Genomic DNA, 12711 nt, shown 5'->3' on the forward strand with positions numbered 1-12711 from the left:
AGCTCTGGGACAAAGCTGTATGCAAATAATTGTAGAAAATGATCTCCTCTGGGGGGGGCGGAAGGATGGGAAGGTTTGGGAGGTAATCGGCCCTCGCAAGAAAAGAAAAAAAAAAAAAATCACCCGAAGACATGTTTTTGAAGTTGCCATGGCAGATGAGACATTCAGTGGCACATGTCACGCAGGCAATGACCTAGTTAATGTCACCTTCATCTCACTCCCGTTGGGAATCCCTTCGCTATTGTTGTTTTCTTTGTCGGAGCTTCTGAGACGTATGTAATCCATCTTTTCATGTATGAACTGAAATGGCAACCCATGCTGGAAACCATCACACCCCATGCCTCTTGTGCTCTTTCACTGCTAAAAGTAGAGGATGCGTCCATCAGTGTGTTTCATTTCACAGAAGACCTACAGCCAATTAGCATCTGCATCACCGGGAGGGTATTCTTATCAAAGCCGAAACTCCCACCTCTCTGGCCACGAGTGTGATTAATGAGCGACGATTATTTATTCAACATAAAATAGATGGAGCCCTGTGATGTCTTGTCTTCTGTCCTCAGCGCCTGAGCGATCCGGAGGTGGACGATAGTGCATTCGCCTTTCAAGTGACAATCCTGACCAGAAGCCATGTTGCAAGGGACTGATATGATCAGGCTGTTTAAAGTCATGTTCTCGCTTCTCCGAGGGGCAAGAGGAGCAGCGTTATCCCTGGGCGAGGCACCGGAATCTGACTCTGCTCGGCAGCTCCGATCGCAGCTCGTGCTGTTGAGAATACAAATTTCTAATCGGTCGCACGCAATGAGCACAATTAGTTTATTGCGTGAGTGGATGAAATTCAACAAGTACTGGTAAAAAAAAGTTTTGGAGTGCATTCAGATTTGACTATAGTAGCACGGTGGGGAGCATTGGTTTGCCTTGCTCTTTTTTGGCAGGTTCCCATGGTTACCGATATTCCGTGCTAATTACACATTTGAATCCCCCGGTGTCCAATTTCCTCTCTCTGTCGCTTTCTCCTTTCTGTTGCTTCCTCCTGTGATTATTCTGATCCTTCCCACCACCTCCAGCCTCCCTCACAGTACCGCGTCTCGCTGAATACAACCCTGCACCCCCGCTCCCTTATTCCACTTCCTTCCTGTTGTGACAACACTTCTTTCTAGCTTTGACTTTTAACCCAAGCGGGTCAGCCAGTATTTTACTGTGCGGACGAGACATTTGGCACATGAACACACACACGCACGCACGCATTCTGTGAGGTGAAGCCCCGTCTTACACTGGCTTTTGTTTATTTGCTCCTTGCTCTCTGACCCTGTCACTGACCGGCTCCTCTCCCCCCTCCTGCTCCAACTGTCACACCGGGGTCTCCCTTTGAACCGCTGCACTTCTGTGGCACAAATACACGGACACAGCGGCACACGCTTCTCAGACCGCTCCACTTGACCATCAGATGAGAGGGAGCTGTAGGTCTGTGTGTTTGTAAGCGAGCAGGTGAGAAGGGGGCATTCGACATCCACTCCTGTGAAGGATCATCGACTGTACTGTTCATCGCACAGGTCGTACACAGCGTCTTGAAAAAGGATGCCGCATTTCACCTCTGCCTGGAACGGAGACAGCTGCAGAAACGGAGTCAACCGAAGTGAAGTCTAATTAAATTAAGACATTTATATGATTATCAGCTCTCGGTGGGAGACGGAGCAGCCAGAATTCACTTTTGGTTATAGTGTCGGCAGTTTTTCAAGGCTAAGTTACAAAGACATCTCTTAGAATACACTCACTAGAGAGTGTTCTGCTCAAGCACTTGTCAGGACATCGTATGGGCAGCAGCCTGCTCAAGAAGATCTTAACTAATTTAACACTTTTATATCATTGTTAGCACGACTCAGCCCCAGAAGACAGCTGTTTAATGTTGTCATATGAGAAATAACACTGATGCTAATGACGTAAAAACAGGCAACAAGCAAACTTGGTGAATTTGATCTTAGCTTTATGTGCACAAGCACGTCACTATCTTATGTAACTGCAACTGAGCTTTTGAAACTTGACAGAAGGGTAATAATTTGTCCATTTCGTTGCTAATTGCAAAGCAGACCCTTTTGATTGAAGAAATGAAAGGCGTGAATGCCACTCTGCCCGTACAGTTGTATCCACAGGAGCCCTTTTTGTTCAAGGGCCTTCATCAATCAGAGAAAAACTCCATCTTTAGAAATCAACAGGTTGTCAAAGCCATTTCCACATTTCTACGCCTACTCCTAGTGCCACCACAGATTTCACTAAACTATGAAAAACATCACAGGTTAAACTCAAGTGCAATATTGGAATTTCTGGGCGAATGACCCACTCGGGCTCAGTAAACCAAATGTCTGAACTAAAGGAGATGTGTCGAGGGTCATCCACGCTGAGAAACCAATAGTAGAACAAAGAGGGTTGTGCCTCACCCCGCCAGGGTTGCCGTCAGAGGCTGTAACGATCAGACGGTACTTATCAGTGGTCTCTCTGTCCAGGGGCTGGTCCAGAAGCAGAAGACCAATCCTGTGGAAAAGAGGGGGGGGGGGGGACACAATACACAGCTTTGTTCAGAATTATTCAAGTATCTCTGGCTCGTGAAAGAGCATCAAAACTTTATTTCTGATCCAATGGAGGGAAATGGAGAAGAGTTTATTTACTATAAAACATGGTGAGAGAGGGGAGGGTGGGTTTTGGGGGAGGGGAAGAGCAGGGTCTCTCTCTCTCTCTCTCTCTCTCTCTCTCTCTCTCTCTCTCCACACGGACTACAGACAGATTTGTGTTTTCTTTCCAGCGACTGCAGCAGACACAGTGCCTCCCCTGCTCGTTCACAAAGTATCATTTGGCAGTCTGGTATCCCAAACACAAAGCGTGCATGCATTCCCAAGAAGATCGCTGAATTATCTGTGTTTGCACACGCAGCATGCACAAGACACGCGAGTGCGAGCTCAGCCACAACACATACACACACGCGCACACAAAAACACACGCGCAGCATGCAAAAAACAATCCCACTGCCGCACTCAGGAGGGGCTCTGCCAGAACTGCGAAAAAGGGAGGAAAGACAAATGCATTTGAGCGCACTGCGAGGTTAATGCCCGTCACATTTCCCTGCTGTCCCCCTGCTCCTTCACATTTCTAATTTAAAGCTCCTGAGGCCAAACAATGCGAGTACAATCTGACCGCCAGTTTCTTCCTGCTTCTCCAGCACGTTGCTGTCAAACAGCGGCGTCTCGTGTTAAATTCAACCTAAGCAAACCTCGGTTAACATTGTCTATCCCTCGAACCACTTGCCCCGAGTTAGGGTGAACACATTGCTTTGAATACAGCACACCTGATGATTGGTGGTTCGAGAGGGCAAATGCAAAGCTTTCTAAAAAAAAACAAACACCATGAAAATGCAGCACGCCATCCGTCGCCGCCTGCTGCACTCATGTTTATTTATGCACATGCAGAAAGATAGCCCCCTCTGTGCTCAATGAAGCTAAAGGTAGAAGAGGCTGTGATGCGAGTAGGATAATGAAGATGTACAGTGATAATTGTTGTAATTATAGTGTTAATGGTGATGATCTTGATGCTGATTGAGAAGATTGGAATGATTATTGCCACTTTGCTGGCCTGGAGAGTTCACTCCTCGCTACATGCTGAGGCACACTCAGCACTACCACACACACTCACTACCCCTGGAGAGCTGATATCGCCCTGCATCCTCTCCAAAGCCACCATAAAGGAGAAGATGTCAGACAGACTTGATGCTGTATCACAGCATTATCCAGTGACAGTGGAGCAGGTTGGAGATCATCCATCCATGATCTTTCATTATCAGATTGTGTCTCTAAATGGTAGATTGTTGTGACTTGAGTCACAGTTGCACTCAGTGACACAACAAATTACTTAAAGAGGACTTAAGTCACAGATTTGAAGATTTACTCTCACTTCAGATGAACTTAATTGATTCCATTGAGGTAAATCAAACTTAAATTTATGGCATGCATTTGTTTGTTACTTCTTTGGAACCGCTTTATTTATTTAGGGCCGACAGATCAGTTGGTTTCTTGGGAAACAGAAAAAACTGTACCTTCTCTTGAAGTCATTTTCTGTTTCATTTTCACTTTGAAGCAAAACCATCGGCCACATACTGTGACACAGAGCCACGAGTTGGCGTAGCCTCTAGTTTAGGTTTCTGTAACTGAAAGGTTGCATAAAACGAGCTTTAAAGATGATGTAGCCGAACTGGTGTTAGTATTTGACGATATTTATCTGTATATGAAAGGGTTGTACTGCCTATTATTCATTACATTAGGTTTAAGACAATATAATACCTGATGCCAGCCAGACATGTTTAAAGTTGTCATGTCTCTTCTGTGGACAATGTAAGAGACACTATGGAGTTTGTAAATTATTTAAGAACATTTTCAAACTGACATTTCTTAATGTCAGGGTTTCTTAATGATAGGGTTACCCTAACCCTATCAAATGACAGATACGACAATACCAATATATCTGAGAGAAGCTATTTCCAGCCTTGCCAGCAGTTATCTTGTGGCCCATTAGAAGGAGCATTTCTAGTTATAATAATTCATTATATACTGGATCTATTTAGTTTAAACAAACTTAATTTAATCCCAAACTGACACTGATCATAACATTTAGAGTAAGAATATAATAATAATAATAATAAGAAGAAGAAGAAGAAGAAGAAGAAGAAGAACTCATCATCAGTCCCACCTGAACTGAAATACTTGGTACTTGTTATTGATGTCTTTAACTGAGATGCTGCTCCTGCTGGTTATCAGTCATCAGTGCATCCTCTCTGTACAGCACCTGGTGCCTGACAGACTCACAGCCACTGATTCAATGGAGCGTCCTGCTATAATGTTGAGCGAATCCGAAGCATGTCTCCCTCCCTCAGGGGACCCTGCCCCATTTACATGGAGTTATATACCAGATAGCTCATTATTCATAATAGCTGGATTGAATAAGCCTCATATGTAGCCTCAATGTGAACATGCAGCAATGCAAACAGTAAAAACAAATCTCCTCACTGAATCACAAAGGAGTTGGGTTGAAAGATGAGGGTGTGAAGTGGTGCTCTGTATATTGCACACTCATCAAAGCAAGCAGCTAATCACTCTTTGATTCATAATGTGCTTTATCAGCACCTGCTTGAAGTGATTATATCGCCAGGTTGCTGAGGGGTTGTAATGTGATTGTAATATTTCTGCCACACAAACAATGACGCGAATGAGACAGTGTATCTGTTTCCGCCACGATTTCCGTCCTATCTGGTTAGAGAGATTACTGTGGCAACGCCAACAATAGCAGTCCCTCAAATTATCTTAATCGTGTGTCACCATATTCCTGCTCACCATAACAGTGGCTCTATGAAACCATAAAGTAAATATCCCTCCATTAAACAAACAATTTTAACAGTGAAGGCAGGGGATAGAGTCCTGCAACACGGCTGGTCGCTGCGCAGCCGGGGGGGCCTGAGGACAAGCAGACAAAAGAAGCTTTATTCAATTAGTGAGAAACGTGTCTGGCAGGGTCCTGCATTTCCAGCCTCTTGTCTGCTCTCTCCATATTTGCTTGCTTATTTAAAGGAAAGTAAAAGAAAAAAGAAAACACTGACCACTTTAATATTTTATGTCTCTTCTTTGTTCCAGAGGAGCAGCTGAGCGAAGGTGGGTTTTTGAAATGCTGATGTTGATTATGAGAGGTAAGGTAACATATTTTTGTGTCTCTTGCTCTCCAGAAATAATTGGTATTTTTATACCCTGGCTTCTCTCAGAAAGCAAAAAAAACAGAGCTGGAGAGAAAAGAGGAGAGAACCAAAAATGTTATTCTGTGTGATTATTTTCCACAGAGTTCTTCGTCTGACTTTCACGTCAGCTCTGCTTGCCAGCCTCTGGTAGCTCTGACCTAATTGCCCTAGCGTGGACAAAATTCATGTCTCTGACTATTTTTCTTTGGCACAGTAAACTACAGTGGAATATTTATGGTATTTTGATTATAAACTTTTTATCAATTCTTTTTTCCTATATTATTGCTAAATATTTGTCCGAGCCACGGTCCCTGGACGAAACTGAAAGGTATGAAGGTCCGAACCAAACAAGGCAGGTTTAAAAGTCACCTAAGATATGTTTACTAATGCAGTGACAGTTTACTAATGTATTTAAAAACAGAGATGGGTTTGTTCCATTTATTTGCTCTAACCTGCCACCTTGTCTTTGGCTGTGATCTAGAGGGTTTTTGGAGTGTGTGTCTGTGTAGTAGAAGTAGTGGGGTGTTATAATTCAAATGAAGGTTTGGTTCATTGGGATTCTTGATGGCACCAACAGCCAGCACCAGAACCCTAACCCATAAACCACGTCACGCAGCATATTGGCTAATAAATCATCCAAACACAATAATTGGCAGAGTCAGCACCACCACCATTCACTATCATCACCGGAAGCTAATGATGGCAGTCAGACCCTGGCCGCTTATCTGAAGAGACGCTTCTGTGGTCATCATCTTAAAGGAAACACGAGGTGTCAACACATAATGACTGTGAGTCCATGCAGAGCGTTTGCACAGCACAGATCATAAAAGGCTTTCAAACATTTTGATATCCGAGTTGTCCTTTCCTTTGTGTCTCTCGGATCACAAGCTCCAGCAAAGTTTCTGATAAAGCAGCTGTCGCGCACAAGAGATTGTTGTTGTTGTTACTCAATAAAGTCTCTGATGTCAGCGTTTGACTAGTCTTCCTATAGAAGGTGGCCTCGGGCTTGTTATGTTACATGCATCCATCCATTTTCCATACCCACTCATTAAATTCAGCATGCATTGGGTGAAATATGGGACACACAACAAATAGCAAAAACTCACGCCAAACAAACAGAATGCAATCTCTACAAAATGTTCTGTTTTCTTTATTTTTAAACAATGTCGTCAAAGGAACTTGATGCTGTTGATGAATCATTTACCCGTCTTTTCAGTCATCCCTTCATCAATACACAGTCAGGTTGAAAAGTCTAGTTTCCCATTGAGTGAATGGGAAAGTGGTCCAACCTTTCATCTTAAATAAGCCTGGGTGGAAATACCTTGAACGGTATCTGAACTTACGTTTCAGAGAGGTTGAAGACCTTTTGGGAATCCCCGCTCACAATGCGGTATGTGATGGGGTCATTTTCTCTGTCTGTGGCCTGGGGGAAAGGGAGAAAAAACAGGAAGCTTGAAGGTCATATATTGCCTTTAAACCCAAAGGCTTCAAGATATGATAGTTACACAGAGAGGGTGCTGGACTGTTAGCAGGATATATGCTAAAGAATGAAATGTGGGATAAAGGTTGTTAAATGTACTGAAGCTCCTGTCCTGCCCAGTCAGTCAGTCAGAATGATACTTCCGGGAAATCTGAATTTGCATAATGCCCCTGAACAAAGCTGGGTGAAGTGAGAGCCGCGGCTGACTTTTCTAACACGGGATGGAAGTGGTTGACCAATCACAACAGAGTGGGCCGGCTGGCCAATCGGAGTAAACTGGGCTTTATCAGTAGGGGGGCGTTAAAGAGACAGGAGGTAAAGCCAAGTGTTTCAGACAGAGGCTGAAAAGAGGAGCTGCAGCAATGGAAAGTCTCAATGTTAGAACATGAAAACCTGTTTAAGTAATGACCCAAATCAAAATTATGAACCTGAATATGAGCATATTATGTCTCGTTTCCTCAAGCTAGAAACTGTAGCATAAAAGGAAATATCCACATCTCGTTGCTTACATATGCCGTGTGAGAGAGAGTGTGTGTGCGCGCATGCGTGCGTGCGTGCGTGCATGCGTGCGTTGGTGACTCACCTGCAGGTTGAGCAGAATAGCTCCGATCCGCATGGCCTCACTCACTTCGAGGCTGTAGGTGAAGAGGGGGAAGCGCGGGGGGCTCTGGTTGTTGGGTGGCAGAACCTCGATGTACACCGTAGTTATGGAGCTCCTGGCAGAAAGAAAGGAACTCATCAGCCCACTGACAGCACCAGTCTGTCCTTGACAACTTGTTGAGCCATAGTGGGGAACCTTGCCCACAGCATAGAGAGGAATGTTAATGATGCATGCTTCCATACCAAGGCTTTGTGTGCGGAGTTATCGCAAAACAATTCAAGAAAAGAAAAAACAGGTCACATTGTGAAGTGTTAGGCCACAGCCAAGCCTCTCGTTTATCTGATCAGCTTGCTTATTCACAGTGAATCACATGAAAACGGAACTGACTTATTTATTTATACACCATCTGACAGTCTTTTGTTGAACTGCTACAAAAGAGCTAGATCTGTCATGATGACATGTGCAGTAAAACAATCATTTTGTGTAGTTCATTGTGTAATTATGCCAATTTGTTGCTGGCTGTAGCTTGTTATAAGATCGGGTCATTAAAGTGTCCGTGTTTGATTTGCTGTTTCCACATCCAAGTCTGATGTCCCATGCTCTGACCTGAGATCTGAGATACACAATGAATCATTTGCCTTTTAATCACAAGATAAAGAGGCGAAAATTAATGACACATCTCATGACAGGATTTTAATGGATGGATGGAACAAGACCATCTGTTTTTCTGACTTTCAACAGCTTGTCACAAATTGCATTTCTCCATTATCTAGCACAAAGAGGACTTTCTGTGTCATTTCAAAGGGAACTTGTGAATTATTATGAGCAAATACTGAATTAAACAAGGCTCATAAAACAATTCAAGCTGGGTGCTCCAGCACCGCGCAAACCCCGAGGAGACACACAAAATGAAACTGTGTGTGAGTAATCTCTGAAACGTCTGAGAGACAAATCGGCTCTTCAGCACGTCACATTATTCACATGAATATAATAAACCCTTCATTCCACGAATGCAAAAAATCTCCAAAGGAATCACACATGAGAAAAGAGTTAGCGCAGGTGGCTACTTTACCTTCTCTGGGTCTCTGGCGCATTGTCAGAGGCTTTGACAGTCAGTGCGTACGATCGACCCACGGTTAAAGTGACACCAGGCGCCACAGTGATACGTCCAGTGCGATTATTAATGATGAAATCTCCCTGTGCCCCAGCCAGTATCTCATAGGTCACCAGGCCGTTCAGTCCCTCATCAGCATCTGCCGCTGTTAACTGGGAGAAAAGAGGGAGAGAAAGAACCAGAGACGCTTTATACTCAAAAATATAAATATATAGATCTGTAATTTCCAGTCTTACAGGGGGACGTCTGCATGAATGACTGAACCAGTCAAGCAGTAGATATTTTTATGCCAACCTTGTTGTTCCCTTTTATTATCTAGTAGACATATGACCTTTGTTTCATATGTGGGAACAGTTGTTTTACAGCTGAAAGTACAGTGTGCACACTCCACTGCAACCTGACTCACTTTACTTGTTGGTTGCAATCTCTTCACTCTGGTGATTGCAGTTTTGATGACCTTAAAGTTTGGATTTAATGCAAATCAAGTATGTGCTTCTTTTCATTCGAGATGGATTTCAAAGTTGGGGAAAGACAGCGGACAGAAAAAGTTGTTTTGGGGAAGTAAGACTGAGAAAAATGCATTATAATAATGCTAATATTAAAACTACTTCTACTACTACTAAAAATGCTCTTTGCTTTGTTGTAAAAACGAACTACGCAGCCCCCATTTCTTTCAAGCCAATGATTCAAGACATCCCACTGCTTGTAATTATGAGCCCTAATGGTGTAGTTGGCTTCATATCTTTAAGGCCTTGAATCTTTAATCCAAGCTACCCAGACCTCCCTTTTCATGCTCCTGATGTTGAAGCAAAAGCTGTAGCATAAAAATAAGCAGCTGCAGCATCCTCAGACCCCACGGCTCTCATAAACGGCTTATAAAAATCGGTTAAGCGGTCATTCAGTACATTCCCTGACCCTTGGCCTCATTTCATGGAGGGTGAAATGGCTGTGTTTTTTTTAAAGACAGATTAAACTTGACCTTTTTAGTGTATGACATTCTTTTGGAGAGGCTGTGCTGAGAGGACAGATCAACTGAGCGGTGAAAAGATCATGCTCAGACTATCAAATGAGAGACAATGAAATGACGGACCGCCCCAACACTAATAGATATACTGGGATCGGGTTATTGATTTACATGTTAGAGACAGCGTGTGCATGTTAAAATGTGCCTGTGCATGTCCTCGCACATGCCCTGCATGTCAGCACCGCTCCGGCTCACATTATGTGCACACGTGTTCGCGTGAGAGAAAAAAAAAAAAGGAAATCATGACCTTTAAAGCCAGTACACTTATGAAATCAAAATGAATAATGTTCCCAATCCATAAAAAAACAATATAAACTATTTTTACTCAACAACCCAATCCTTTTTATGCAGCGGAAAGATTGATAAATGGTCATCATTATTGCTGCACAATGAGTTCTCGGCAGCCATAATAGTGGCTGATCTACTGGGTAAAAGGGTTCTTAATCCTGTGCACTGAGATAAAAAACACTCTCAGTGATTTGTCTGTCAGGAGCCGAGATGAGACGAAGGGAAGTGTTCCCGGGGTTTGCCTGTCAACACAATGCTCTGGATTGTTATGGTTATTTGCTTTGAACATGAAAGACCGTGCGAGAGACTCCCTGTGACGGGGTCGAAGACGAAGGCGTAACGCGGGAGAACAGAAAGAGACGGAGGACGGCGATAGAGCGATCATTGGATTGATTTACCTGTAGCACCGTCTCCCCCTGCTGCATGTCTGTAAAGACTTCGACGCTGTAGGAGACCTCGGGGAACGTGGGCGTGTTGTCATTGGCATCAAGGACCAGGATGTTGACAGTGACTGGGATACTCTGCTGGACGCCATCTGATGACACCATCTGTAAAAAGAGAAATGCATTTTGTAGTCTATTTTCTGCAGAGGAATCACAGAGGAATTACGTTTGTATTCGAGCTTCAGAATCTGTTTTCTTTGATCAGAGAATGTGCCAAATGTCAACATGTTTCTTCCACCACCACAATAAAGTCACTCTCATTCAGCCCCTTGTATTTTGTGCATTTCTCATCCCCTTAAGGTTTGAAAAGCCCTTAAATAGATGAGAGGGGGAGGGAGAGGGAGAGGGAGAGCGAGAGAGAGAGTTAGAAGAGAAAGAGAGAGATAGAGAGATAGAGAGAGATAGGAGAGAGATAGAGAGAGAGAGAGAGAAAGAGAGAGATACTGCATGTTTATTTGTCGCTGGCAGCTCTGATCTCCAGCACCTGGCAAAGGGAGGAAGAAAATGGACTGAGCACAACAACAAATGAAGTGTAGACGAGAGGAGATCTGAACAACTCCTGTGGCACAGCTCATTGTTTCTGTGGTGGGAAAATGGCTTCCCCCCCCCCGAAATTTGCTCTCGGAGCTGAAATGGAAATGGCTGTTTATACTATATCAGGAGGAGGGTGCGTCGAGTAGCAGATAAACATTCACAGAGACGCATGATCACATTTACGACAGCACCCACTGTGGCTTCTCTCCCATCAAACAGTGTTTCTATTCTGCAGCCGTACTCGGGAGGAGAGATGCCAGGCAATTTTTGGTAGCCAAGGAAGTTTGCTTTAACTGAGTCATCACTACTGTACCAACACCAAGACACCATTTCTGTGCACTCAGATTTGTGCAGCTATCCTTCTAACCTCATCTCTAACCATGACAAATTCATCCACATAATTCACATCTCGCCCCTGACTGAAACCAGGACCTCAGAAATGATGTCTCATTAGGACCAGGCTTTGGTCCCCATGAGGTCTACTGGTCCTGAAAAGGTCTGTGTTTATGGTTGGCAGCACGCACACAGGCACACACACAAACACCATGTGTAAACAATGCCCCACCTTCGCATCCCTCTCTCACACACTAACAGCAGGAACCAAAACAACATTAACACAATAATATTTGAAGGCTGATATTTATCTAAATTGGATCAGACTCTCTCTCTTTGGGTCCACCCCCCCCCCCCACACACACACACTCTCTGTCTGTCTCTCTCGGTCGGGATATGCAGACTAACTCTAAAATTAATTTGATGCTAGCGTCGACAAATAGACGAGACTTCCTCTCATCACCAATCATTGAAATAACATCATTTAAGCAAAAGAGCAGCCCTCAAAACCTCTATGCAGTTATCTAGGAAACATTATGTTAACAAGCTTTTTTTTTTGCAAGAATTCAAAGCGTTGTAATGTCTGATATTATGGTCAATTAAGTGATTTCTACAAGATGCAGTGTTTGGTCTTGCAGATTAGTTTCACCTGCTTCAGCTTTACAACTGAAGGGAAGTATCAGATTCTTCGTATTTAACTAGTCCAACATTTATACTCACAAGATCCAGATGTTTATTTGGTTCTGCAACAAATTGTACACAAAATATTAGTCCCCTCAACATTATATTTTGTCATCAAAATCCATGAACAAAAATGCTAAAAACCTTTTCTGCAAAGTAAAGGAAAGTGACAAAAATATCCTGGATCTGCCTCCTGATCTGGATCCGTAATGAAATGCAAAGGGTTCTTTCCAGACACATATCACATCCTTCCATCAAATACGTGGTAATCTGAACGGTAGTTTATGCTTTATCAAACAAACAAAAGTAGAAACATACCAACATGTCTACAAAGGCTACTGCAAACTTTACTGTGTGTGTGGAGAAGGAGAAATACATGTGACTCATGAAGTATATTTAAAGCATTTAATGCACAAAAGGTCTCTGGCAAACAAGTATCACAGCCATTA

General features: G+C 43.4%; 1 protein-coding gene across 6 annotated transcripts in view; it reads right to left on the reverse strand.

The window, feature by feature from the left end:
• Positions 1 to 12711, reverse strand: part of pcdh15a (protocadherin-related 15a) — a 196498-nt gene that overhangs the window by 73484 nt on the left and 110303 nt on the right. For all 6 annotated transcript variants that reach the window (XM_034608853.1, XM_034608851.1, XM_034608852.1 and 3 more), the window contains 5 exons: positions 10670 to 10819; positions 8918 to 9111; positions 7828 to 7960; positions 7108 to 7187; positions 2433 to 2526 (listed from right to left, as the gene is read on the reverse strand). In XM_034608853.1, coding sequence (XP_034464744.1) covers positions 2433 to 2526; positions 7108 to 7187; positions 7828 to 7960; positions 8918 to 9111; positions 10670 to 10819 — 651 coding nt within the window. The remainder of the gene's footprint in view (positions 1 to 2432; positions 2527 to 7107; positions 7188 to 7827; positions 7961 to 8917; positions 9112 to 10669; positions 10820 to 12711) is intronic.

This window comes from Hippoglossus hippoglossus, chromosome 15, assembly GCF_009819705.1.
Source record: "Hippoglossus hippoglossus isolate fHipHip1 chromosome 15, fHipHip1.pri, whole genome shotgun sequence".
Lineage (NCBI taxonomy): Eukaryota > Metazoa > Chordata > Actinopteri > Pleuronectiformes > Pleuronectidae > Hippoglossus > Hippoglossus hippoglossus.